At 44.1% G+C, this 25,681-nt stretch overlaps 1 protein-coding gene across 2 annotated transcripts; it reads right to left on the bottom strand.

Annotated features, from left to right (window-relative positions):
- Positions 1-1,266: 1,266 nt before the first annotated feature.
- Positions 1,267-25,615, bottom strand: LOC137542583 (probable E3 ubiquitin-protein ligase TRIML1). 2 transcript variants are annotated; one of them, XM_068264612.1, is made up of 5 exons: positions 25,217-25,615; positions 13,709-13,918; positions 6,822-6,942; positions 2,571-2,669; positions 1,267-2,474 (listed from the first exon to the last, which is right to left on the bottom strand). In XM_068264612.1, the coding sequence occupies exons 1-5, from the start codon at positions 25,613-25,615 to the stop codon at positions 1,888-1,890; spliced, it is 1,416 nt and encodes a 471-aa protein (XP_068120713.1). In that variant the 3' UTR covers positions 1,267-1,887. The 2 variants fall into 2 exon arrangements, with proteins under 2 accessions (XP_068120713.1, XP_068120714.1); XM_068264613.1 differs by having other exon boundaries at positions 13,709-13,915.
- Positions 25,616-25,681: the final 66 nt, after the last annotated feature.

The following is a 25,681-nucleotide window of genomic DNA, read 5'->3' as shown; positions in this document are numbered from 1 at the left end:
CACTCTAATCAGGACTCTGCAAAGGGAAGGGGGGGGGGGGGGGTACTCGGGGAAGGGAGTGAGCTGCCTTTCAATTATCAGGTGCCTGTAGGCATGTGCCTATACTGCCTCATGGTAAATCCCGCCCTGAAACAGAGTTATACATATTTTGGTAGTTAAGACATTTTACCTGTACATTAATTCAGCTGACTAAGGCCTCAAATCACTAAGCTTTATCAAACACTTTATGGAACGTTTGATCATTTACCTCATGGTTAAAATCTAATTTTGAATTCACTAAGGTGTTATACATTTATCGAATGTTTTATCGATAAAACATTGAATAAATCTGTAACACTTTGGTGAATTCAAAATTAGATTTTACCCATGAGGTAAATTATCAAACGTTCGGTAAAGTGTTTAATAAAGCTTAGTGATTTGAGGCCTAAGTGACTATTTATCTGCCTGCCTGGGGTTCACTTATATCTCAAAGGTTAGGATTAACTATTCAGGGTCTAAATTGCTTTGCAGCCTTGTTTGACCATAATCACATTTGCAAAATGGTTGGAGAGTTACTAGTTAGTTGTAAACTACTTTGGAGTAGAGAAGCCAAGTGTGTCTACTGCAAGTATTTGGGTATATTCACTCAACTGTAGTAGACATGTTACACATGGTATTCAGATGCATAAAATATTACTGCCCATACATAAAGTTCTTTACAAACATCTGATAATACATTTTGCATATCAGTAATGCATGAATGGAGACTTAACTAATTTGTCTCACTTAGCTGTGTTTGAACCTGGCTGTTATAAATAATTGAAAACGCCATACAAATTTTGTAGCACTGCTGTCCAGATGTTTTCTGTATGCAAATTCAGGATGTAGTAGAAACAGGCCCAATGAAATCCATTGATAAGTGAATCTGTGTGCAGAAAATGCACACAAATTCGCAGCTAGTGGGAACGGGCCCTAAAGCTGAATACTAACTTGTTGATGGATCGGGGGAACCTCACAGTGACATGAGGTTCCCTGATCCATCTTCTTGCGAACGTGAACGGCACATGACGCCACTAACTGCTGGAGTTCAAATGAATACGGCACTAAGTGGGAGTCATTGGATATTGTCAGAGATCTGCGTGTTGCAAAGCATCATTCACCTAATTGCCCACCTGGACCCATGTCACGAGATAGCAGAAATGATTGGGATGTAGGAGGCAGTGGCACCCTTGTAAATGACTGTATGCAACAATTACATGAATTTATATCAAAAGATACTTGCCTACCTTATATAAGGAGAATTCCACTTTTTTGAAAAGTATAAATATTTTATTGTTAGTCAGCACTTCAGACAACATGTTTCGCGTCTCCAACCGCTTCCTCAGGTCAATTAGGGTGCTAAAGTCTCCTTATATAAGGTAGGCAAGAATCTTTTGATGTAAAATCATGTAATTGTTGCATACAGTCATCTACAAGGGCACTTCCTACTCTTCTGCATCCCGTTATACTACCCCACTACGTGGGGTCTTCACGACACCTGGTTGGAGTGAAGTCTTTTTCTAAGGAGCAGCGACCGATTCCTAAAAAGACAGAGTGGGGACGGGATTTCCCTGCATGCCTAGTTGAGTATTGAGTAGCCTCTTATGGCAACCTACACTTATTAGTATAATATACTCTTGTTTTCAGCCATTTATCCTTCGATAATGCACCATAAGGGCTCCTGGTGTCCCTGTGTGGTTTTTTTTTCTACTTACCGCAGCCTCCAGCAGAAATGATTGCTCCAAAAAAAAAAAATGCTGGTTGTTGTAAGGATCGTGGACAAAATCGCGAGGTGGGTACAGGCCATAAGACTTCACGCACGTTATTCTGATGACCACATTTTTCGAGAATATACCCCATTGCGAGCTGTCAAAAGCTTGCTGACATTTGCCTATAGAAATGCTTATTCTGAGCCCTGGGGTGAGTTGGATTTGCTTCTGCAATAGACACAATAGAGTTCCAGCTGATGTAAAATATGGGATATACCGGCTCGGTGAAGGAAGCATGAAATCTATGCAGAAGTGCCATATCATCTGATACCTCATGGAAAGACACGCTACCTCCCTCCCAATTCAGAAAAATGCCAAGTTTCTCTTGCAGTCCTGTAGCCACTAAAACTCTTTGGCCATCATGCCATGCATAGCAACGGGTGCTGCTCCATTCCAAGCACCAAGACTGAGAATTCCTTCCTGCCAAGCAGTAGCTCTGGTGACCCTTGCGAGCGATATTCTGGTACGTTATACCCAAGATCACTTGATTACCAGATAGATGGACCTCCCAATAGTGCTTGCCATGACCCATTGGCTCTCTGCCCAGCACTTGGGTGTAATGGTCAAAGCGTCCAGGAGAATCTGGGTAGGCTTGAGGGTGCAGCTTGCACAAAACTCTGCGATTTTCTTGCATAAGGCATAAGTTGTGGTGGGCTGTATCTGGATCCAGACTGATTTCACGAAAATCTAGATAGGAGAAAGGGAACTATTAATCAGCGTACAGGGATTATACAATTACTTAAGAAGTTTCACTCTCAAACATATAATCGTTAAATAGCTTACACTGTAGAAAATCAGCTCGTACCCTTGGGATGAAAGATTGCAAAGGACCGCCCAACACTTTAGGTGATGATGCCGGGCAGGCGGTCTGTGCACTCCACACTGTAAAACAAAATAATGGCTTTACTAAGACATATAAGATGAGATGTTAGTGCAATGGGACACCTCATTTGCTAGCTTCATCTGGATCACACTCCAGAATAGAAAAACAACGGTAAACGAGAGTAAAGATGACAGCCAGTCACAAAACATACAGGGAACCTTAACTGTAAAAAAAATGAGTTTTACTTACCTGGGGCTTCTACCAGCCCCATGCAGCCATCCTGTGCCCTCGCAGCCACTCATGGCTCCTCCGGTCCCCTGCCACCAGCTAGTTCTGCTTCTACCTGCCCCCTGCAGCCATCCTGTGCCCTCGTAGCCACTCACTGCTGCTCCAGTCCCCCGCCACCAGCTAGTTCTGCTTCTACCAGCCCCATGCAGCCATCCTGTGCCCTCAGTCACTCACTGCTGCTCCAGTCCCCCGCCACCAGCTAGTTCTGCTTCTACCAGCCCCATGCAGCCATCCTGTGCCCTCGTAGTCACTCACTGCTGCTCCAGTCCCCCGCCACCAGCTAGTTCTGCTTCTACCTGCCCCCTGCAGCCATCCTGTGCCCTCGTAGCCACTCACTGCTGCTTCAGTCCCCCGCCACCAGCTAGTTCTGCTTCTACCAGCCCCATGCAGCCATCCTGTGCCCTCGTAGTCACTCACTGCTGCTCCAGTCCCCCGCCACCAGCTAGTTCTGCTTCTACCTGCCCCCTGCAGCCATCCTGTGCCCTCGTAGCCACTCACTGCTGCTCCAGTCCCCCGCCACCAGCTAGTTCTGCTTCTACCAGCCCCCTGCAGCCATCCTGTGCCCTCGCAGCCACTCATGGCTCCTCCGGTCCTCTGCCACCAGCTAGTTCTGCTTCTACCTGCCCCCTGCAGCCATCCTGTGCCCTCGTAGTCACTCACTGCTGCTCCGGTCCCCCGCCACCAGCTAGTTCTGCTTCTACCAGCCCCATGCAGCCATCCTGTGCCCTCGTAGCCACTCACTGCTGCTCCAGTCCCCCGCCACCAGCTAGTTCTGCTTCTACCAGCCCCATGCAGCCATCCTGTGCCCTCACAGTCACTCACTGCTGCTCCAGTCCCCCGCCACCAGCTAGTTCTGCTTCTACCTGCCCCCTGCAGCCATCCTGTGCCCTCGTAGCCACTCACTGCTGCTCCAGTCCCCCGCCACCAGCTAGTTCTGCTTCTACCAGCCCCCTGCAGCCATCCTGTGCCCTCGCAGCCACTCATGGCTCCTCCGGTCCCCTGCCACCAGCTAGTTCTGCTTCTACCAGCCCCCTGCAGCCATCCTGTGCCCTCGTAGTCACTCACTGCTGCTCCGGTCCCCCGCCACCAGCTAGTTCTGCTTCTACCAGCCCCATGCAGCCATCCTGTGCCCTCGTAGCCACTCACTGCTGCTCCAGTCCCCCGCCACCAGCTAGTTCTGCTTCTACCAGCCCCATGCAGCCATCCTGTGCCCTCACAGTCACTCACTGCTGCTCCAGTCCCCCGCCGCCAGCTAGTTCTGCTTCTACCAGCCCCATGCAGCCATCCTGTGCCCTTGTAGTTACTCGCTGCTGCTCCAGTCCCCCGCCGCCAGCTAGTTCTGCTTCTACGAGCCCCATGCAGCCATCCTGTGCCCTTGTAGTTACTCGCTGCTGCTCCAGTCCCCCGCCGCCAGCTAGTTCTGCTTCTACCAGCCCCATGCAGCCATCCTGTGCCCTCGTAGCCACTCACTGCTGCTCCAGTCCCCCGCCGCCAGCTAGTTCTGCTTCTACCAGCCCCATGCAGCCATCCTGTGCCCTCGTAGTCACTGCTGCTCCAGTCCCCCGTCACCAGCTAGTTCTGCTTCTACCAGCCCCATGCAGCCATCCTGTGCCCTCGTAGCCACTCACTGCTGCTCCAGTCCCCCGCCTCCAGCTAGTTCTGCTTCTACCAGCCCCATGCAGCCATCCTGTGCCCTCCTAGTCACTCACTGCTGCTCCAGTCCCCCGCCACCAGCTAGTTCTGCTTCTACCAGCCCCATGCAGCCATCCTGTGCCCTCGCAGTCACTCACTGCTGCTCCCGTCCCCCGCTGCCAGCTAGTTCTGCTTCTCCCAGCCCCATGCAGCCATCCTGTGTCCTCGCAGTCACTCACTGCTGCTCCAGTCCCCCGCCACCAGCTAGTTCTGCTTCTCCCAGCCCCATGCAGCCATCCTGTGCCCTCATAGCCACTCACTGCTGCTCCAGTCCCCCGCCACCAGCTAGTTCTGCTTCTACCAGCCCCATGCAGCCATCCTGTGCCCTCGCAGTCACTCACTGCTGCTCCAGTCCCCCGCCGCCAGCTAGTTCTGCTTCTACCAGCCCCCTGCAGCCATCCTGTGCCCTCGTAGTCACTCACTGCTGCTCCAGTCCCCCGCCGCCAGCTAGTTCTGCTTCTACCAGCCCCATGCAGCCATCCTGTGCCCTCGTAGTCACTCACTGCTGCTCCAGTCCCCCGCCACCAGCTAGTTCTGCTTCTACCAGCCCCATGCAGCCATCCTGTGCCCTCGTAGTCACTCACTGCTGCTCCAGTCCCCCGCCACCAGCTAGTTCTGCTTCTACCAGCCCCATGCAGCCATCCTGTGCCCTCGTAGTCACTCACTGCTGCTCCGGTCCCCCGCCGCCAGCTAGTTCTGCTTCTACCAGCCCCATGCAGCCATCCTATGCCCTCATAGTCACTCACTGCTGCTTCAGTCCCCCACCGCCAGCTAGTTCTGCTTCTACCAGCCCCCCTGCAGCCATCCTGTGCCCTCGTAGCCACTCATGGCTCCTCTGGTCCCCCGCCACCAGCTAGTTTCGTTTTTGCCGACTGGGAGTCGGCTGGCCGCCATGCGTACGTTTTTATGCATCCCTGCCGGTGCAGGAAGCTATTGCAGACATCAACAAGTACATTTTTACACGTTCCGGTTGTAATGAGTAAAATTTTACGCATTACAATCGTAACGCTTAAAAATGTACTTGTTGATGTCTGCAGAAAACTCAGGAGAAAAAGTGAATTGCATATGGCCCCTTGTGTCACCCATACTTGGCCTTAGGATTCATGGACACTTGTAATGGCTGCAGCCTGTAGCAATTGGAGGAGATCGCTAGGGCTAGGGAGTGAACAAGATGAAGTGTCCTTTTTCACTTAACATAACTATGTAGCAGATAATGTAATATGCATAAATAAAGCTTAAAGTGGAATTAAACCCTGCATTTCTTCTTTGCTCAAATAGATTATTTACAGCATATTATATACAACCAGCATTTTTTTTTTACTAGAACAGCATTCAAAGGGTTACACACAGGAATTAGAAGTTCCCTGCAAGCAAAGCTGGACGCATCAGAAGTGCAGATAATGTTATCTTGTATTTAATTGTATCAAGTGAGGAATGTAAACAAACACTTCTCTGACACTGCCGGGTCCCCTGAACACAGCCAGACAATCAGAAAGCATTTCTGCTTACGTTAGAAGATGAATAACGCAGTTATAAATAAAATGCAAAGTCAGCTCTCAGAGAAAAAAAAGTGTACTTTGGGGATGTATCATTTCTAAATGAATAATAATACTTATGCACAAAAGCAAATATGATAACCGTATGGAATATAAAAAGTAGAAAAACATGTTTTTATTGAATATTATGCCAGGTTTTTATACTGCTTTAAAGGACACCTGACCAAAGGTTATGTTACCTAAAGTAAGAGAGGTATGTTTATGCTGGATCTACATATGCCTGTGTTAGTCTATTCCTCTCCTCGTTATGGTCCCCGTAATGATTTCTTGAAAATGTTGTGTTTGGGCTAAAGTCAAATTTTCAGGCAGGAAGAGGCAGGCTTACTGCAATGTTCTCTCCAATCGCCCCTCCCCCATTCACTCCTCTTCCTCATCCCATTCACTCCCCTTTAGGGGAAGGGATATGAGGGTGATATGAGGGAACATCACAGCTAGCCTGCCTCTTCCTGTCTGACAAATTGATTTTAGCCACAAGTAAACATTTTCAAGGAGTGATTACAGGAACCGGTGGGCAAGAGGGGCGGAACGGACAACGCACACAGGTATGGGTATCCAGCATGAACATTCTTCTGTGCTTTCCTTAGGTAGCTTTGCACAGGTCAGGTGTCCTTTAATGTTCTGATCTCTCTTTTGTCCCAAATGTATAAATGTTTCCCAGCAATAATGAGGGCTCACCTTGCTGTACCAGCCTTCCCATGTGATCTGCACACACCTCCAGCAAACATGATTTAAATTTAGTGACGGCTTCATGGAGTCCAGTCCACTGTATATTCTGTACCCTGGAATGGTTCTCCTCCTATTATACAAACACAAATCATTTACTTTTGTAAAGTGTTCAGTGTCACGTAATCCAACAAGTGTTAGGCTAATTCAAACTCTGCAGAAGAGAAGGGAGGCACTGACCTTTACGGCAAAGCAGCCTAGCTATTGTCATGCTACAGCAGAACTGTAAAAAAGGGGGGGGAAAATATTTGGCCATATTTTTTAGGAGAGAACAACCTTAAAGTGAACCTCCGGACTAAAAATCTACTCAGCAGAACTGAAAAGGCTTGGTGTTTCTTTAACAGTTTCACAGCATCAGAACTTTGTTTTTCTTACCAAAGCATCATTTTTAGCTGCATTTTTAGCTAAGCTCCACCCATCAAAACTGCTGTGCGGTTTTTCCCTGATGCTGTGCAAAGCATGATGGGATTTCTGATGTTGTTGTTCACGTTGCCTAGCAACTGGGAGGGGTGATCAGCACACAGGACAGTTGGAACTGTGTCTCATCCTCCCTGTCACCTTCTTTCAACCAAAAAGATGGCTGCCCTTATGAAATCACAAACATTTGCCTGTTCTTTTAAAACAGGGTGGGTAAGAAATTATATTACCTATCTATTTTAATTAACATAACTAATGTAACTTAAAGTGAACCTCCGGACTAAAAATCTACTCTGCAGAACTGAAAAGGCTTGGTGCTTCTTTAACAGTTTCACAGCATCAGAACTTAGTTTTTCTTACCAAAGCATCATTTTTTGCTGTATTTTTATCTAAGCTCCACCCATCAAAGAAAAAAAGCCCGGGCTTTTTTCCCTGATGCTGTGCAGAGCATGATGGGATTTGCTATGTTGTTATTCACATTGCCTAGTAACTGGGAGGGGTGATCAGCACACAGGACAGTTGGAACTGTGTATCATACTCCCTGTCACCTCATTACAACAAAAAAGATGGCTGCCATCATGAAATCAAACATTTGCCTGTTCTTTTAAAACAGGGTAGGTAAGAGATTATATTACCTATCTATTTTAAATAACATAAGTAATGTAACTTAATGAAAGTATGTTTGTTTAGGCTGGAGTTCCTCTTTAAACGGTTAATGGCAAACTGACTTATTAAAAATCAGTTAAAAACAAAACAAAACATAAATAGTTGCTTTAGGGACTCAGCTCTTTTAATCTATATTTTATGAGGGAAAGCAGAAAAACACCTATATTTCCACATAATATATTGTCGCCATATATTGTAATAGCGACACAACTTAAACGGTTTAATAATCGGGACAACTGGGCAAATAAAATTTTTCGCTTTTATCCACAGGAGAATGTTTAATTTTAAAACTATAATGGCCAAAAACTGAGAAATAATGATTTTTTTCCTTTATTTTCTTATTTTTCCCATTAAAATGCATTTAGAATAAAAAAATTCTTAGCAAAATGTACTACCCACAGAAAGCCTAATTGGTGGCAAAAATAACAAGGTATAGATCATTTTCTTGTGATAAGTAGTAATAAAGTTATTAGGGAATAAAAGGGAGGAGCACTGACAGGTGAAAATTGCTCTGGTCCAATAGGGTAAAAAGCACTTGGGGGTGAAATTGTTAAAATTCAGCCATATGAGCTACCTGCCACTAGGGTGAAGGCCAGCTTGAATGTAACCACCTTTGTAGCGATGTTAATAGAGAGATCATACCCAGTTTAGCCAAAAAAGCCATATCAGGAAAAACTCATACAGTACAGAGCAAAAGTTTGGACACACCTTCTCATTCAAAGAGTTTTCTTTATTTTCATGACTATGAACATTGTAGAGTCACACTGAAGGCATCCAAACTATGAATGAACACATGTGGAAGTATAGTACATAACCAACAAGTGTGAAGCAACTGAAAATATGTCATATTCTAGGTTCTGCAAAGTAGCCACATTTTGCTTTGATGACTGCTTTGCACACTCTTGGCATTCTCTTGGTGAGCTTCAAGAGGTAGTCACCTGAAATGGTTTTCACTTCCCAGGTGTTCCCTGTCAGGTTTAATAAGTTGGATTTCTTGCCTTACAAATGGGGTTGAGACCATCAGTTGTGTTGTGGAGAAGTCAGGTGGATACACAGCTGATAGTCCTACTGAACAGACTGTTAGAATTTGTATTATGGCAAGAAAAAAGCAGCTAAGTAAAGAAAAACAAGTGGCCATCATTACTTTAAGAAATGAAGGTCAGTCAGTCCGAAAAATTGGGAAAACTTTAAAAGTGTCCCCAAGTGCAGTCTAAAAAACTATCAAACGCTACAAAGAAACTGGCTCACATGCGGAAAGGAAGACCAAGAGTCACCTCTGCTGCGGAGGATAAGTTCATCCAGCCTCAGAAATCGCAGGTTAACAGCAGCTCAGATTAGAGACCAGGTCAATGCCACACAGAGTTCTGGCAGCAGACACATCTCTAGAACAACTGTTAAGAGGAGACTGTGTGAATCAGGCCTTCATGGTAGAATATCTGCTAGGAAACCACTGCTAAGGACAGGCAACAAGCAGAAGAGACTTGTTGGGCTAAAGAACACAAGGAATGGACATTAGACCAGTGGAAATCTGTGCTTTGGTCTGATGAGTCCAAATTTGAGATTTTTGGTTCCAACCATCATGTCTTTGTGTGACTTAGAAAAGGTGAACGGATGGTCTCTACATGTCTGATTCCCACCGTGAAGCATGGAGGAGGAGGTGTGAGGGTGTGGGGGTGCTTTGCTGGTGACACTGTTGGGGATTTATTCAAAATTGAAGGCATACTGAACCAGCATGGCCACCTCAGCATCTTGCAGCGGCATGCTTCCATCCGGTTTGAGTTTAGTTGGACCATCATTTATTTTTCAACAGGACAATGACCCCAAACACACCTCCAGGCTGTGTAAGGGCTATTTGACCAGGAAGGAGAGTCATGGGGTGCTGCGCCAGATGACCTGGCCTCCACAGTCACCAGACCTGAACCCAATCGAGATGGTTTGGGGTGAGCAGAGTGAAGGCAAAAGGTCCAACAAGTGCTAAGCATCTCTGGGAACTCCTTCAAGACTGTTGGAAGACCATTTCAGGTGACTACCTCCTGAAGCTCATCAAGAGAATGCCAAGAGTGTGCAAAGCAGTAATCAAAGCAAAAGCAAAGCAAAAACTCTTTGAATGAGAAGGTGTGTCCAAACTTTTGGTCTGTACTGTATATGTGGTTATTTGTTGTAAATCTCACCTTCTAGCAAACTCATCATCATGGTTAATCAGAGGTATAACTACAAATCAGGGGGCCTCCCAGGCAGCAAAACTGTGATGGGAAAGACACAGTGATAGCTTGGAGGGAACTCCATACATTATTTCTCTTGTCATATTGAGTGTCGAAATACAGCCCTTATGGGGCCACCGTGGTTTTCAAGCCAGCATAGCCCATGGTGGTTTCCTAGATTGGCAGAATAAAGGGATAAAGAGACTTGGGAACCTTATTGACTTAAGAGAGGGTAGGTTAAAGATACTCTGTAACAACATTTTCAGCCTTATTTCTTCTATCTTATACGTTCCTATACCTGTTCTAATTTGGTCTGGCTTACTGCAGCCTTTTCTAGTTGCACTGTCTCTGTAATATATCTAATCTTCTTTTCTTTGTCAGGCTTTGTTGAGGCAGAGAGGAATGCACTGCCTCTGCTGTGATAGGGAGAAGTGATGCACGCCCCCTCCACGCTCCCTGCAGGCACTGTGTGTGTGCTTTGTTTATTAGTCACAGACAGGTCTCTGCTCTCAATTTCAGCTTGTCTGAGGGAGGAGGGAGCTTCCCATGCTGAGAAACTGTGAGAATCCCAACCTCCAACAAATTTGTATCTCAACTAAAGCCTTAAATAACTTAACATGCTGGTCGAGAGACATTCCAGGGGAGGATGCAGAAAAAAAAATTATTGAAGGGTATCGTATATCTCATAAACTAATTTCAGGAGAAAATTGGAGATAATCCCAGTTCAAGCTCATTCACAGAGCTAAATATGAATTTAACATTAAATACAACAATCCCCCTCCTCACTACTCTCCAGTATGCCCTTAATGAACCCTACCAGATGCAGACTTGTTCCACTGTTTATGGTCTTGCCCAATCATTTCAACCTATTGGGTTAAAGTTGCCCGCTATATTGACTCAGTCTGTAAAATCAAACCTGAAATGAATCCATTATTGAGGTTATTCCATTATACTCCACTGAAGGCCTCCTCCTCGGGGACCCCTCTGTGGCTGGCGTCACTATATCTAAACTAGCTCACTCAATAATAATGTCAGCCCGTAAGGTGATCTTTAATAAATGGATTTATCCCAGTGCGCCAACGGAGTGGGACTTCAAGGAAGAACTCATTCATCTCTTCATATTAGACAGGCTGGAAGCATTAACACACAAGGATAAAAAAACAAAAGGGTTCTTCAAAACATGGAGACAATTTATCCTGAGGTCTTTCTCCGAACGGGAAATACGTGAGATAGTGACCCCTTTTAATGATACAAAGTGGTATTTAACAGAACAGTTGACAGGTACGATAGGTAAATTAGAGGTGACATAAAAGTTGGCTTTTCTCTAGCCAAGTAAACCAGAAATGACATGGGAGGGGGGGGTCCTCCTTGAGCTGTCAGTGAGATGCTTTTTGTTCTCTTTAATTATTTATTTGTTTTGTTAAAAAAAAAAAGAAAACTCAATAAAAATTTGTTATAAAACTGTGATGGACCCCCCCAGCGTTCACACTCTTTCCCTTGCCTACCCCTTTCCAAGACTGGCGACCCATCTTGCAATAGTCATTAACCATTTTGGCCGCGTGGATGTGAGCCTCACGACCGCAGTGGCAGCAGCTAGAGCCGCAGGGACGCACTAGTCACGTGCCTGCAGTTTGGGGGGTCTGTGGGCAATCCTGAGGGCAAATTCCCGCGATCGTGCTGTTGCCGCTAGCAGAGGGGATTGGCTGCAGGGGACAGAAGTCCCCTGTGCCAATCCGTACAAGTCCGCCGGGAATAAACACTGTTTTTGTTCTGTAAATGGAGCCGCCGCGCTGTAAATGGAGCCGCCGCCGTGATTTCCGCCGCCCGATCATTACATGAATGAATGGAAACAATGTTCCCATTCATGAATCTCCCTGCCGCCATTGTGACGTCACTTCCCTAGTTACAATGTAACTACACATTGTATCCTATTTAGCGTACGTTGTATGCTAATAGGATTTTTGCTCAGCAGGGACATCTTGTGGCAAAATAGTAAAATACACCTACTGACTTTGGGGAATATAAATAAATTATCTATGTCAACAGGGCATATAATTAATAAATGATGGGCTAAAAATTAGTGATGGATGTGTTATAAAATGGGTTTAAAAAATGTTTGTTTAAAAACAAAGTCCTCAGGAGACAGTAAATGTGGATTTTAATTAAACGTTATTAATCTTCGTAGATAGTCAATAATCAATAAGGTACAGTTCTTCGGTACATCAAAATCAGTTACAAAATATATAAAAACAGAATGAGTAAATTGCTGTATAATCTGTATATGGAATCTATTGTTTGTAGTAGTCTTCTATTTGAGCGTATGTGTATATGTGTCTGTCATGTAAAGAGAATGAATGAATGTGTGTGTGAAAGTGAGAGTGGGAGTGGGTGCCAGACCAGACCTTCCTGCTGGTTCTTATACATATGTTAGTACTCAGTATTCCTACTGTTCTGCCTTCTGATTGGACCAGCAATAATGCTACTACATATGGTTAATAAAGCCTCCTTTGCTAACTCAGACTAACGTAGAATTACATCACATCACCCAGCAACCACCTGTCGAGTAAAGTCAAGATACAATTTCAGCCACCCGAAGCCTGACTTGACAGAAATCTATTTTGTAATGACACTTGTGACCTCAAATTCCACGAGCAAAGGACCAAATGGTCAACGGACTTGTTCGTTTTAAATCCTAGCGTTATATACTGTATATCCAGTAACCGATATTGTATAAGTATCACTATATTAAACAATAGTTTTGATATCTCAATCTCATGACACCGTATACCAATAACTTAAGTCTCCAAATGGCAGGGCCCTAGCCATGTGCAGAAATCAAGTCATCAAATATTTTATATAATTTGATTAAAATCTCAAAACATTTAACATATAACAGGATGTAAAACTGACAAAATGCACCTTTATTTCCAAATAAAATATTGTCACCATACATTACACTAGGGGTATAATTTTAACGTTGCAACAACCGGGACAAATGGCCAAATAAAATGTGTGGATTTTAATTATGGTAGCATAAATTATTTTAAAACTGTAATGGCTGAAAACTGAAAAATAATGATTTTGTTTTCCATTTTTTTTCTTCTTATTATTCCTATTATAATGCATTTAGAATAAAATAATTCTTATCATAATGTACCACCCAAAGAAAGCTTAATTGGTGGTGGAAAAAAACAAGGTATAGATCACTTTGTTGTGATAAGTACTGATAAAGTTATTGGGGAATGAAAGGGAGGAGCGCTGACAGGTGAAAATCCCTCTTGTCCACAAGGTGAAAAATGCCCGCGGTTAACAAGTGTGGACATCAAAATCTTCACACCCATAACCAGTGTAGCCACAAAAACATCTTATCTGGAGGATTAACCCCTTCAGAGGGAGTGTGGTAGTAGTTGGGGGCGGGGCTCCCTTTTAGCTCTGTGCCCCCCTGAGGTCGAAGAGGCGCCTCCCCTTTAGTTACGCCCCTGATGGTTATTGTTCTAAGGAACATAATAAAAGGAATACAGAGACAATGGGTTAAAGACAAAATGGAATAATGACCTGTAATTGATCCTGCAGTTGATCTGGAACCACTTGGGCCGGCTGTGTCACTGAGAAGGTGAGACCTTCCATCTCCTGGTTATCTCCATCCTGCAGTAACTGGTGGCGCTCTGCTTGTTCCATCATATTCAGCAGCCGATATCCTGAGGCCTGTAGAATCCGTGTTATGTCTGCAAACACCTGACTCACTGCTCTCCTGACGGATGACTGCTGTGGATAAGAACAAATGTTTATCATAATGTTCCTATAACATCCTATACAATAAAATGCAAGTGTCCCTGCTTCATCCACTGAATGGCTGTGTGTCCCTGGCTTCTCTGTACTGAGCATGTGCGCAGCCAGGGCAGTTAGGACACAGGGACGGATCTGACAGTTTGCTGTGTGTGGTTCACAGAGGTTCTCATTGCATTGTGGGAAATAACAGCTTTTTACAACTGCCAAGCAAGCAGCTCCCTGTGTGCCTATACTTCAGGCAGAAGAAGAAAAGAGAGGGGCGCTCTGAGTCCGTTGCACTGCTGGACTGTGCTCTAATAGGACAGGTCTCACCTGTTTGTGGTGGGGCTTGCACAGCGTACACAGCCCAGATCAGCCTTGTCCCTCTTAGCCGAGCCGGGGACTGAGCTCTAACGCGGGGCGGAAGTGACGTCACTCGCTCCAGGAAGTAGTAGATCAGTTGCCGGGTAACGCCAGACAGCTCAATGAGGATTGAGCTGTCTGGCGTTACCCGGCAACTGACCTACTACTTCCTGGAGCGAGTGACGTCACTTTCGCCCCGCGTTAGAGCTCAGTCCCCGGCTCGGCTAAGATGGACAAGGCTGATCTGGGCTGTGTACGCTGTGCAAGCCCCACCACAAACAGGTGAGACCTGTCCTATTAGAGCACAGTCCAGCAGTGCAACGGACTCAGAGCGCCCCTCTCTTTTCTTCTTTTACTACAGTGGTTTTATCGGGAGCAGCCAAGTCCAGACTGTGGGGGCCAGATCGCATCCAAGGGGCATCCACTAGCTCCATACTGCCATTTATACTTCAGGCAGGGAACACACTTGACTGTTTTCGTGTACGTTTTCTGCACAGAAAAACTGAGAACTCATGTAATTTTATAATATCTTGAGAGGTGCGCTGGACAAATAAATTCTCACTATGTAGGATTATACTGTCTTACTTTATTTTTATGTATTTAAAAAACACACATCTACTAAAAAGGTGTATGTAAAAGGACAAACCTGGTAACGCTCAACACATCCACACCACCACACTAAAGAGTACTGGTTCCCTTTAAAAATTATTAAGAATATTCTCCTCTTAAAAATCAAAATCAAAAGATATATCAGAAATTAAAAAACATATAAATAAAATAGAGATATAAAAATTGAGGATCCAAGGAAATAAAGCTGTGGGGCTTAAAAAAGGGTTATATCAATGCCCCAGTTTCCTGTGATTACACGTACAAAGTCCAAATCCTTATTGCAAGTACTCAGCTAAATCGAAATGTATACTGTGTCACTGTTCCAATAGCACTACACTCCTTCACATAGAATCCTTATGGACAATCCAGCAACCACTGGAAGCACTTATATCGTTATCTCACCTCCTATGGCGTTTCTTCAGTGAATAGTTGCAGTGTCCCAGTTCCACATGGACTGATAAGTGGGTCGTCCGCTTCAAGAGAGTAATCCAGGTGAGCATACAAGGGAATCAGCAGCGGAAAGCCGTCTCTCACCGCCGCCTCTCACTCCGGTATCAACTTCCGGTTCTCTGCTCCTTGGTGATGATGTCACTTCCTCCAGTGCGTCTCACCTACGCTGCTCAGGCTACTTCCCTGCGTTCCACCTAGCCGGTGCTATACTGTGCACTCTCCTCAGGCAGATGGGCAGGCAAAAGTACGCTGACTAGTAGATAGAATGGGGCACCCCTTCACCTCTACTGCAGTGTAAAGTTGATTGACATGTTTCAACGGTAGCGACCGTCTTCATCAGAATCTTAGGAGCCATTGAACCAGTTGTCTTTTTATACCAGCTGACATCCAAATCACCGCTCCTCCCCTTCTTCTACATTAAAGGGACAGTTCTACTAATGGTTTCACATATTCCAAAGCTCGAGGGACATGCAGCTATATACATATTGGAGTTTACTTTAGCACTCTGTGTCCCCAGGGCATACATATTGTGAGTACAGTTGCCACTGCAAATATTTCAAAACATCAAAACATCACAACCTCATGTATTCAATTAATAATTAATAAACTTCCTCAGGGAACCAGTCTTTTTACAGGGAACCAGAACGCTCGCACATACAACACTCCATACCTACTTCATAAATCCAAACAGCTCCATCTCCTCATTCAATCCCTTTGGAGCAAGGCTATCTAAATTAAAGATCCATCTGCTCTCCTGTCTTGACATTTTGGCGAGGTTATCACCGCCCCTTATATCCCTATGTACCACCTCCCACCCAAGGTAAATTACATCCCTTACACAACAGTTGTGGTGACTTTCAAAATGTTTGGAAAGTGGGTGTCCTTGCCACCCCTTCCCAATATTATTTAAATGCTCCCCAATCCTGCTGGATAAGGATCTTTTGGTACGTCCCACATATATTTTCCACAGGGGCATGTCAGACAATAAATGACACCCCTAGTGTCACATGTAATCAATTCTCTAATTTTATAAGTCTCTTTACCCCCCTAACCTCAGTTATTTTCTTATAACCTTTCGTCTTTCTACAACTAACACACCTCCCACACCTTACAAATCCCCCCCCCATCTCCCCCCTTATATCTGTGATGATCCGCTCAGCTGACTGCACAGGCAGACAGCTGTTTGTCCATTCCTCTAGTCTGTGGGCTGCAGGTCTCTGGAACAGAGGCCTGTCTTTCCATTGCAAGTTCTGGTCTGTTCTCTTGCTGGGGAATTTGCATACATTCGTTATGCAAATCCCCTACCTGCCTTCTTTGATGACTGGCACTATAAGAGCTTTATGTTTCCCAGAAGGCTTTGCTGGTCATTTCCCTTCCATGGTCTGTTCCTGATGGACACTGCTGGAGTGTCAGCCATTGCTATCTAGTATAGTTCATTCCTGGGGGTTGCTTTAGGCTCCCCTTCTAGCCCAGTCAGGTTGTATTATCTGTATTGCCTGTTATGTCTTGTCTTGCCTGTAGCCATTGTCCCGTCCCAAAGGTGGTCGACAGGAAATGGTTCTGATCTCTATTCTTGGAGTATAGCTGGTGCAGCGGTTGCTACCAGCTATCTCTTCTGTTCTGTCTCCTGGGATCGCGCTAGCTACTTTTCGCTAGCGCTGGGGATCCTTCTGTTCTGTCTTCTGGGATCGCGCTAGCTACTTTTCGCTAGCGCTGGGGATCCTTCTGTTCTGCTACTCTGTACCTGGATCGCGCTAGCCACTTTTCGCTAGTGCTGTGGATCCTATCTCTCGCTTGTCCCTGTTTTCGTGTGTCTGTCTTGTCTGCTACGCTTGCTGGAGGCTCAGTGAGGTAACCGTTAAGCAAGCGCTCGCGTCCTCTGTTTCATGTTTGTCTGTCGATGGTTAGTTAGGCGTGCTTGTCTCTATTGCGCTTATCACGTGGAGGCCGCGCATAACCGCGTGCACTGTTGCGAATGAGTGCGGTGTTCGCGGTTAGCTAGCATTTGTTATTTTCCGTATCTCCTTATTGTATTATTTGCTGTGCCTTTGCTACCCTCGTATTCTATTCTGATCTGCCTTGTGTCACGTCTGGCGATCGCACCTCTCGCGATCGCGTTCCTATTTCGTATCTGCTGTTGTGTGTGCGCGGTTGCGGGGTGGCGACTAGATTGGCGCACACACATACAACCTATCCCTTTGCTCGTTCTCATTCGCAATCGCCTCTCTTGCGATTGCGTTCTGCGCTTCGTACAATTCCTGTCTGGCATTTGTGGAGGTACAGAGGATTGGTTCCTCTGCACTCCCCAGCGCCATCTGCCGACAGGAATTTCCCTCTACGGGTGCGTAGCACCTTTTGCTGGGTTCCTGCAAATATACGCTTGTGGAGGATTTCCGCCGTGTCAGCGCACGCGTTGTGCGCTGATCACGGAGAAAGTTCCACAATCGTTACAATATCTATGAATATAGTCACCAGCTGCCAATGCCACCCTTAGGCCCACATTTTTCCTATAGGTGATAGCTGGGTTGGTTGGCAGGATCCCATTTAAAACCTTATCTTCTCTTAAAATAGGCCAGTTTTTGGCAATAATATTGCATACCACTCGACTGCGTGGGCCATATCTCAGACTCATCTTTAAGGAGTGGTCCTGCGAGTCTCCAACCCTCCTTTTACATAATAAATCTTTTCTATCCATCCTCTCTACCTCTCTCTTGGCTTCCTCTATAATTTCCTCAGTGTATCCCTTTTCCCTAAATCTATCTGCCAAGGTATCTACTTCTTTTTGGTATTGGATGTCCTCTGTGCAATTACGTTTCATACGTACAAATTGGCCTTTTGGGATGTTGTCAAGCCACATAGGTAAATGGCAGCTGGTGGTTGGAATATAACTATTAACATCCGTGGGTTTTGCAAACGTGCGTGTTTTTAAACAATCATTCTCTATATAAATGCTCAAATCTAAAAAACTAATTTCCTTATCACTAATCTCTGATGTAAATCTCAGGTTGACCGTGTTACAGTTCAACCTACCCACAAACTCCCTCAAGGAATCCTCAGAACCCCTCCAGACGAGCAGGACGTCATCAATAAGACGTTTCCAGAGGACCAGGTCCGCGCCGGGGCCCTCAGGCCCATATACATAAGTATGTTCCCAATGGGCCATAAACAGGTTGGCATACCCCGGAGCGAACCTGGTCCCCATTGCCGTCCTGCTCGTCTGGAGGAAATTATTATTATTATTTAGTATTTATATAGGACCGACATATTACGCAGCGCTGTACAGTGTATATATATATATATATATATATATTGTCTTGTCACTGTCCCTCAAAGGAGCTCACAATCTAATCCCTACCATTGCCATATGTCTATATTATGTAGTGTAAGTACTGTAGCCTAGGGCCAATTTTTAGGGGGAGCCAATTAACTTATCTGTATGTTTATGGAATGTGGGAGGAAACCAGAGTGCCCGGATGAAACCCACGCAGACACGGAGAGAACATACAAACTCTTTGCAGATAGTGCCCTGGCTGGGATTCGAACCAGGGACCCAGCGCTGCAAGGCGAGAGAGCTAACCACTACGCCACCGTGCTGCCAGGAAATGTTCATCTCCATATCTAAAATGATTATGTTTCAAAATAAATTCGATTGACCGTAGAATTAATTTCCTCTGTTCACTTTTCATAATAGGGTCCAACCCCAAGTAATAATTGATGGCTGCCAGGCCATCTTCATGTTGTATTGCGGTATATAGAGATGCTACATCCAGGGTGGCAAATAGCCACCCTTTCTCCCATCCAATCCCCTCTATAATGTTTAGAGCATGTCTGGTATCTTCCAGAAAGGCGGGGATAGATCTAACATATTTTTGAAGGAAAGTATCCACATACCTGGACAGGTTGGATGTAATTGACCCCACCCCCGAGACAATAGGCCTCCCTGGGGGATCAACCAGGCCCTTATGTATCTTGGGGAGATGGTAAAAGATCGCCGTCCTGTGGTGGGATATACTCACAAACTCAAATTCTTTTTTGTTTAGGATGCCCTCTTGATGGGCATCTTTTAATATATGTCCTAATTCTTCTCCAAAATGTTCACCAGGGTCAACCCGCAATTGTTTATTTGTGTTTGTATTATTTAACCACTTTACCCCCGGCGGTACGAATTTCTCCGTCCCTTTTTTCCCCCCTAAAAAACCAGGGACGGAGAAATCCGTACCTTCCACGCTACCGCCGCTGTCCGCGCACCCGCCGCTCGTGCACGCCGCCGCCCGCTCGCCCGGGGATCAATGAACGGGAAGATCCATTCCCGTTTGTTGATCTAAGCCCCGCAATGATCTGCTGCTTCTTTCAGAAACAGCGAGATCATTGTGAATCTCCCAGCCTCCTACTGCTTCCTGTAAGCGTCCTTCCGGACGCTTACAGGTCGCATGTAAACAAACACTCTGTGGCCATCTTGTGGCCAAATAGTAAACTACACCCTAAAAGCATTTACATACACAAACATTACATTTACACAATAAATTAACTCATTACCTCCCACACTCCCCAATTTTTTTTTTTTTGTTGTAATTAAAAAAAAAAAAAATACAATAAAAACAAAAACATAAATAGTTACCTTAGGGACTGAACTTTTTAAATATTTATGTCAAGAGGGTATAACACTGTTACTTTATAAACTGCGGGCTTGTAATTAGGGATGGAAGCAAAACTGAAAAAAATGCACCTTTATTTCCAAATAAAATATTGTGGCCAAACATTGTGATAGGGACATAATTTAAATGGTTTTATAACCGGGACAAATGGGTTAATACATTTCATGGGTTTTAATTACAGTAGCATGCTTTATTTAAAAACTATAATGGCCGAAAACTGAAAAATAATAATTTTTTCCCACATTTTTTCCTATTTCCCCATTAAAACACATTTAGAATAAAATAATTCTTGGCATAATGTCCCACCTAAAGAAAGCCTAATTGGTGGCGAAAAAAACAAGATATAGTTCATTTCATTGGGATAAGTAATAATAAAGTTATAGACGAATGAATGGAAGGAGCGCTGAAAGGTGAAAATTGCTCTGGTGGTCAGGGGGTAAAACCCCTCAGTGGTGAAGTGGTTAAGACTCGATAAGCTTCCTGTTTATAGTCGTTCTCACTTTGGACGACTATACTGCCCCCTTTATCTGCAGGTCATATGACAATGCTTTTATTATATTGAAGATCTTTAATTGCTTTCATTTCTTCTTGAGTTAAATTATTCAAGGATGTGGGTAGGGGTTTAATTCTCCTTAAATATTTCTCCACAATATGTTCAAAAATATGCATTTCTTTGCTGGTTTCATTTGTGGGGTTAAATTTAGATGGATTTCTTAAATTGGTATGGTGAAAGGTCACATCTATGGGTTTGGGGAGCATTGGGTTTTTATGAAAATATTTCTTTAAGCATAATTTCCGCATATATTTCTTGATATCAATATACGTTTCAAGTTTGTTTAATTTTGCGGAGGGGGCAAATTTTAAACCCTTCTCTAATACCCTCTTATCCACTTCTCTTATTTCTACCCCACTTAAGTTATATATTCCCCTTTCTTTGTCAGTTTTTGGGATTTGAGGGCTGGTGGTTATCTGGCTCTCCTATTCTTCCTCCCCCCCCCTCTGACACCCCTCTTCCGCCTCCCCCTCTTTTCTCCCCTGTGGGTCTGCCTTGAGCTAAAAAATACTCATTAATCATGCTATTTCTTTTCGAATTATCATAAACATTGGACCTCTTTTTGATGACCCTCTCTTTCACCTGATCATCATGAGTCCTCAAATTTGAGTTGGTCTTATTGGATGTCCTTTTATTGTTATCAAAGATTATTTGAGGGTTCCCCCTATTTCCCCTCTGATTCTTTGAATTTATATTGAGTTTGGGATTCCCATATTCCTCAGACATATCTATTAATGGGGAATATCTATTATGAGTGGAGATATTGGAATTCCTCTTATGGAGTTCTTTACCTCTTGTTGCCATTTTGTGTGTATTGTGGCTTGTCTTAAACTCCTTTTTCCTTACATCTCTGTTCAAATTGCTCCTATTATGAGCCCCCCCCCCCATGCTGGATCATAGTTCTCACTGGTTTCCCAATTGTTTCCCAGTGAGTATATCCCACCTGTGCTTCAATCGGTTCATTGGGGGCATTCGGGGTCTCTGGTTGATCCTCTCTAATGGAGTCCTCTAACTCTATGGTTGTTTCGGGCTCCACCCCACCCTCCGCCCCCAAAAGTTCCCCCCACTCCCGCTGAGCCATCTCTCGGGGGGTCTCATCCACCTCCTCATTTACCCCTACGTCAATGGTCTCACCGATTTCTGTAACATCCATCCCTGTGACATCTATTGTCTCATAGAATTGGTTATGTGTGCTCCACTCACATTCCACCTCTTCCTGTGGTACACTCCGGGGGGCCAGTGTGTAGACCGGGATTGAGTCCCTTATAAATTTCCGTTTCTTTTTCATAATAATTTCATTCTCAAGATTCTCCAGTCTATTATAGATATTCATCTCCAAATTTTGATATTCAAGGGCCCCACAAAAGGGAGCCATATCAGTTCTCTTCTTTTTAATCTCATTGTTCAGGCCGAAACACTGGCTCCTCCTGGTGTCTCTAATGAAGGAGACAACCTGCATAGAGAATTCATGACACACGTGAATCAATGGGCTAGTCCACACTTAATGCGTTTTTCGTGCGCAGAAAAAAAACTGAAATTCTGCATCATGATTCTGCACATTCCGTCAGTTTTCTCTATAAGTTACATTAGCTGCTAGGAAAAAACACGTGCGTTTTCCTGCATAGAGACACACTTGGTGTGCAGAAAAAGCATGCAGAAAAACGCGTGCGGAAAACTGAAAGACAAGTGTGTTCCCTGCCTTAGACAGTGGTGGGGAACGAGCAAGCGGGACGCGTATGTGTGCGCATTGCGGGGGGTAGCGGCTGTGACTTAGCACCCGTTTTTTAACGGGCGGGCCTTTTTACTAGTGTTATAAAACAAAAAAATATAGGATCTTCAGAACAGCTAATATTGCCCTCCCTTTCACCATTTCTGTTTAGGACATACTGTTTATTATATTTTATAAAAATAGTGCAAAAAAAATAAAAATAAAATAAATCTACTATGCAACAAAAGAAATGTGCAAGTCACATCAGCTGCCTGTGCTACACTTCTTCATTGTATTACTCACTGATTAGTGTCCATAACCCATATGGGCCCATTAAAGGGAACCTAAACTGAGAAGGAGATGGATTTTTCCTTTTAAAATAATACCAGTTGCCTGACTCTCCTGCTGATCCTGTGTCTCTAATACTTTCAGCCACAGCCCCTGAACAAGCATGCAGATCAGGTGCTCTGACTGATGTCAGACTGGATTAGCTGCATGCTTGTTTCAGGGTGTGATTCAGCCACTACTGCAGCCAAAGAGAACAGCAGGACTGCCAGGCAACTGGTATTGTTTAATAGGAAACATCCATATCCCTCTCAGTTAAGGTTCCCTTTAAGTTGCTGTATGACGTTTATGGTGTGGAATAAGCAAGTGTGTGTTTAATACTACACAGTTTACAAGGGAAAGTTGTGTGATCATAAATGTCAGACTAAACCGGTGGCTATTCAGTTTTGATTTAAAGAGACACTGAAGTGAAAAAAAATATATGATATAATGAATTGGTTGTGTACTATGAATAATTACTAGAAGTTTAGCAGCAAAGAAAATATTCTCATATTTTTATTTTCAGGTATATAGTGTTTTTTCTAACATTGCATCATTATCTAATATGTGCAGATTACACAACACTCAGCATTCAAAATGATTCTTTCAGAGCAGTCTGTGAACTAATGACCTCTCCTCTGGCAGAAGAAAAGTAATTAGTTCAATAACACTTGAGATAATAAAAGTCAGATAACAGCCCTCTCCACGACTTTGAAAGTCATAGAGCTTAATTGCTTTTTTGCATAGAGATAACAACTGGAGTTTCTTAACTCTTCCTGTACTGGAAACAATTAGACTGATGTATCTGATCTTAATGTTTTATTTCTTAGCAGTGCTACACATACAAATCATAATATCATCATTTTTTTTTCGCTTCAGTGTCTCTTTAAACGCCACCAGGGTTGGAGCTGTCTTGACTGGTTGTGGCAAGGCATTCCAAAGGGTAGGGGAAGCATGACAGTAGGCTCTGGCTCCAGAGGTTTTGAGTTGGACTCTAGGAGTGGTGGGCAAGCTGTTTATCATATTATATAGAAATAGTGTCAAGAAAAAAAAGGCCTTCATATAGCTATATAGATGCGTCCTGTTTCCACTTTTCCTCCTACTGTCTGTGCTGGACTGCAGTCAGATTTCCAGCTTTGTAATCATGTTGTATTTTTGTTACAACACATGTTTATTGTTATAACACCAGTTTCTTCTATTTTTAATGTAACCATTGTAAACAAGGAAGAGTGAAAGAACAATGCCCTGAGGTTAAAATTGTCCATTGTTTCACTTCGCACAGTGCAATGTCAAAACTGGTAGATTTTAGAGACACCAAGGCAGACTGAAAACACGATTTCCTGTATTGTTTTTAGCAGCTCCTTCCTCCTATTGCTGCTATAGAATAACATTGCCCTGACAAAGTTCTTGTGTGAGGAACACATTAATTTAATGAAATCCTGAAGTGAAAATAAACTTCTGAGATGATTAATTGTATGTGTTTTTCTAAAAGTAAATAGAACATAAAACGGAATCTCATATTTTTATTTTCATTTTAATGTGCTTCAATTTAAGACTGAATTCTAAACAGCAGCTGTGACAAATCTGCTTTGCAGAGCTGCAAAACAAATAGAAGTTCGACTCTTTGAACTTTTCAGCACTAAAACCATATCAAAAGCCTTTTCTCTGTCACATAAAACTCTGTTGTCTTCTAGTTACTTGAATTCCAAAAGCTCTATTTTTTACAACACCTGCTGTACTGGAAAATAGAAAGAGACTTCAGACAATTTCTTAGTAGGTCTAGTGCTAGGGATATACCATGTGTTCACATGCAGTAACCAAAATGTAGCAACTCGCATACAGGGCCGGTTCTGGACATTTTGCAGCCTGAGGCAAACTTGTGAAAAACCGCCCCCCCCCAGCCGTGGGTGGAGGGGCTGCCGAGCTGGAGGGGGTAGCGGGCAGGAAGGGGGTATTGGGCACAGCGACAGCCCCCTCCCTCACCTGGGTCTCCCGATCTGCGCTCCCCCTCTAGCTTTTAAATTGCAACAGCAGCGTATTATTCCTCCGCATGAATGCCTTAGTGGATTTTGAGCAGTGTTTAGGGTCGTTGTCTTGTTGAAAGATCCAGCCCCGGCGCAGCTTCAGCTTTGTCACTGATTCCTGGACATTGGTCTCCAGAATCTGCTGATACTGAGTGGAATCCATGCGTCCCTCAACTTTGACAAGATTCCCAGTCCCTGCACTGGCCACACAGCCCCACAGCATGATGGAACCACCACCATATTTTACTGTAGGTACCAAATTTATGCACCTCCATAATTTGATTTAAACAAACAATTATTGCACAATTTTTGTAAATCCAATAAACTTAATTTCACTTCTCAAATATCACTGTGTGTGTCTCCTATATGATATATTTAACTGACATCTTTTATCGTAACAACCAACGATTTATACAGGGAAATCATGATGATTAACAAGGTTGCCCAAACTCTCGCATCCCACTGTACACTTAATAAATGTTATATAAGAATAATTGCAAAGTTGCGAGTGTTAAATAGATATAGATGACAACTGACAGTTTTCATCAAATTGTCATAACAGGAAAGTCCTGTACCAGCAAAAATATTAACATGACCCAAAGTCCTTACCTGGGCACTGTACATAGGTGGTATAGTAAGGTTGTTGCTGGTCTCATTTCCAATGCTTCCTCCTGAGGCATCTTCCTGGAAATGAATTTTCTGTGGTATTCCCATAGCTGTTGCTGGAATACTCAGATCTGTGCATCTCTCGCTGGATCCTTGTAGCTTGGAGACATCATCCACCATCTGTGATAGAATACTGTTCTTGCACAGCCGTGGTGAGGATTCCGGTCGGAAGGAGGAACGACACTGGGGGCAAGCTGTTGGCACTCCCTGCAAAGCCCAGCACTGGGTAATGCATGTCAAGCAGAATGTGTGCCCACAGGGGATGGTGACAGGTTCTCGGAACAGGTCCAAGCAGACAGGACAATATAAATATTCAGAGCAGAGAAAAGGCATGGCAGCCATCTCTTACTTGTGGACACAAATACTGCAAAAATAGGAAACTACAAAACAATAGCAGGATATAACCTT

Source organism: Hyperolius riggenbachi, chromosome 12, assembly GCF_040937935.1.
Source record: "Hyperolius riggenbachi isolate aHypRig1 chromosome 12, aHypRig1.pri, whole genome shotgun sequence".
Lineage (NCBI taxonomy): Eukaryota > Metazoa > Chordata > Amphibia > Anura > Hyperoliidae > Hyperolius > Hyperolius riggenbachi.
Note: the sequence above shows the minus strand (reverse complement) of the source record. Positions and strands in the feature narration are given on the sequence as shown.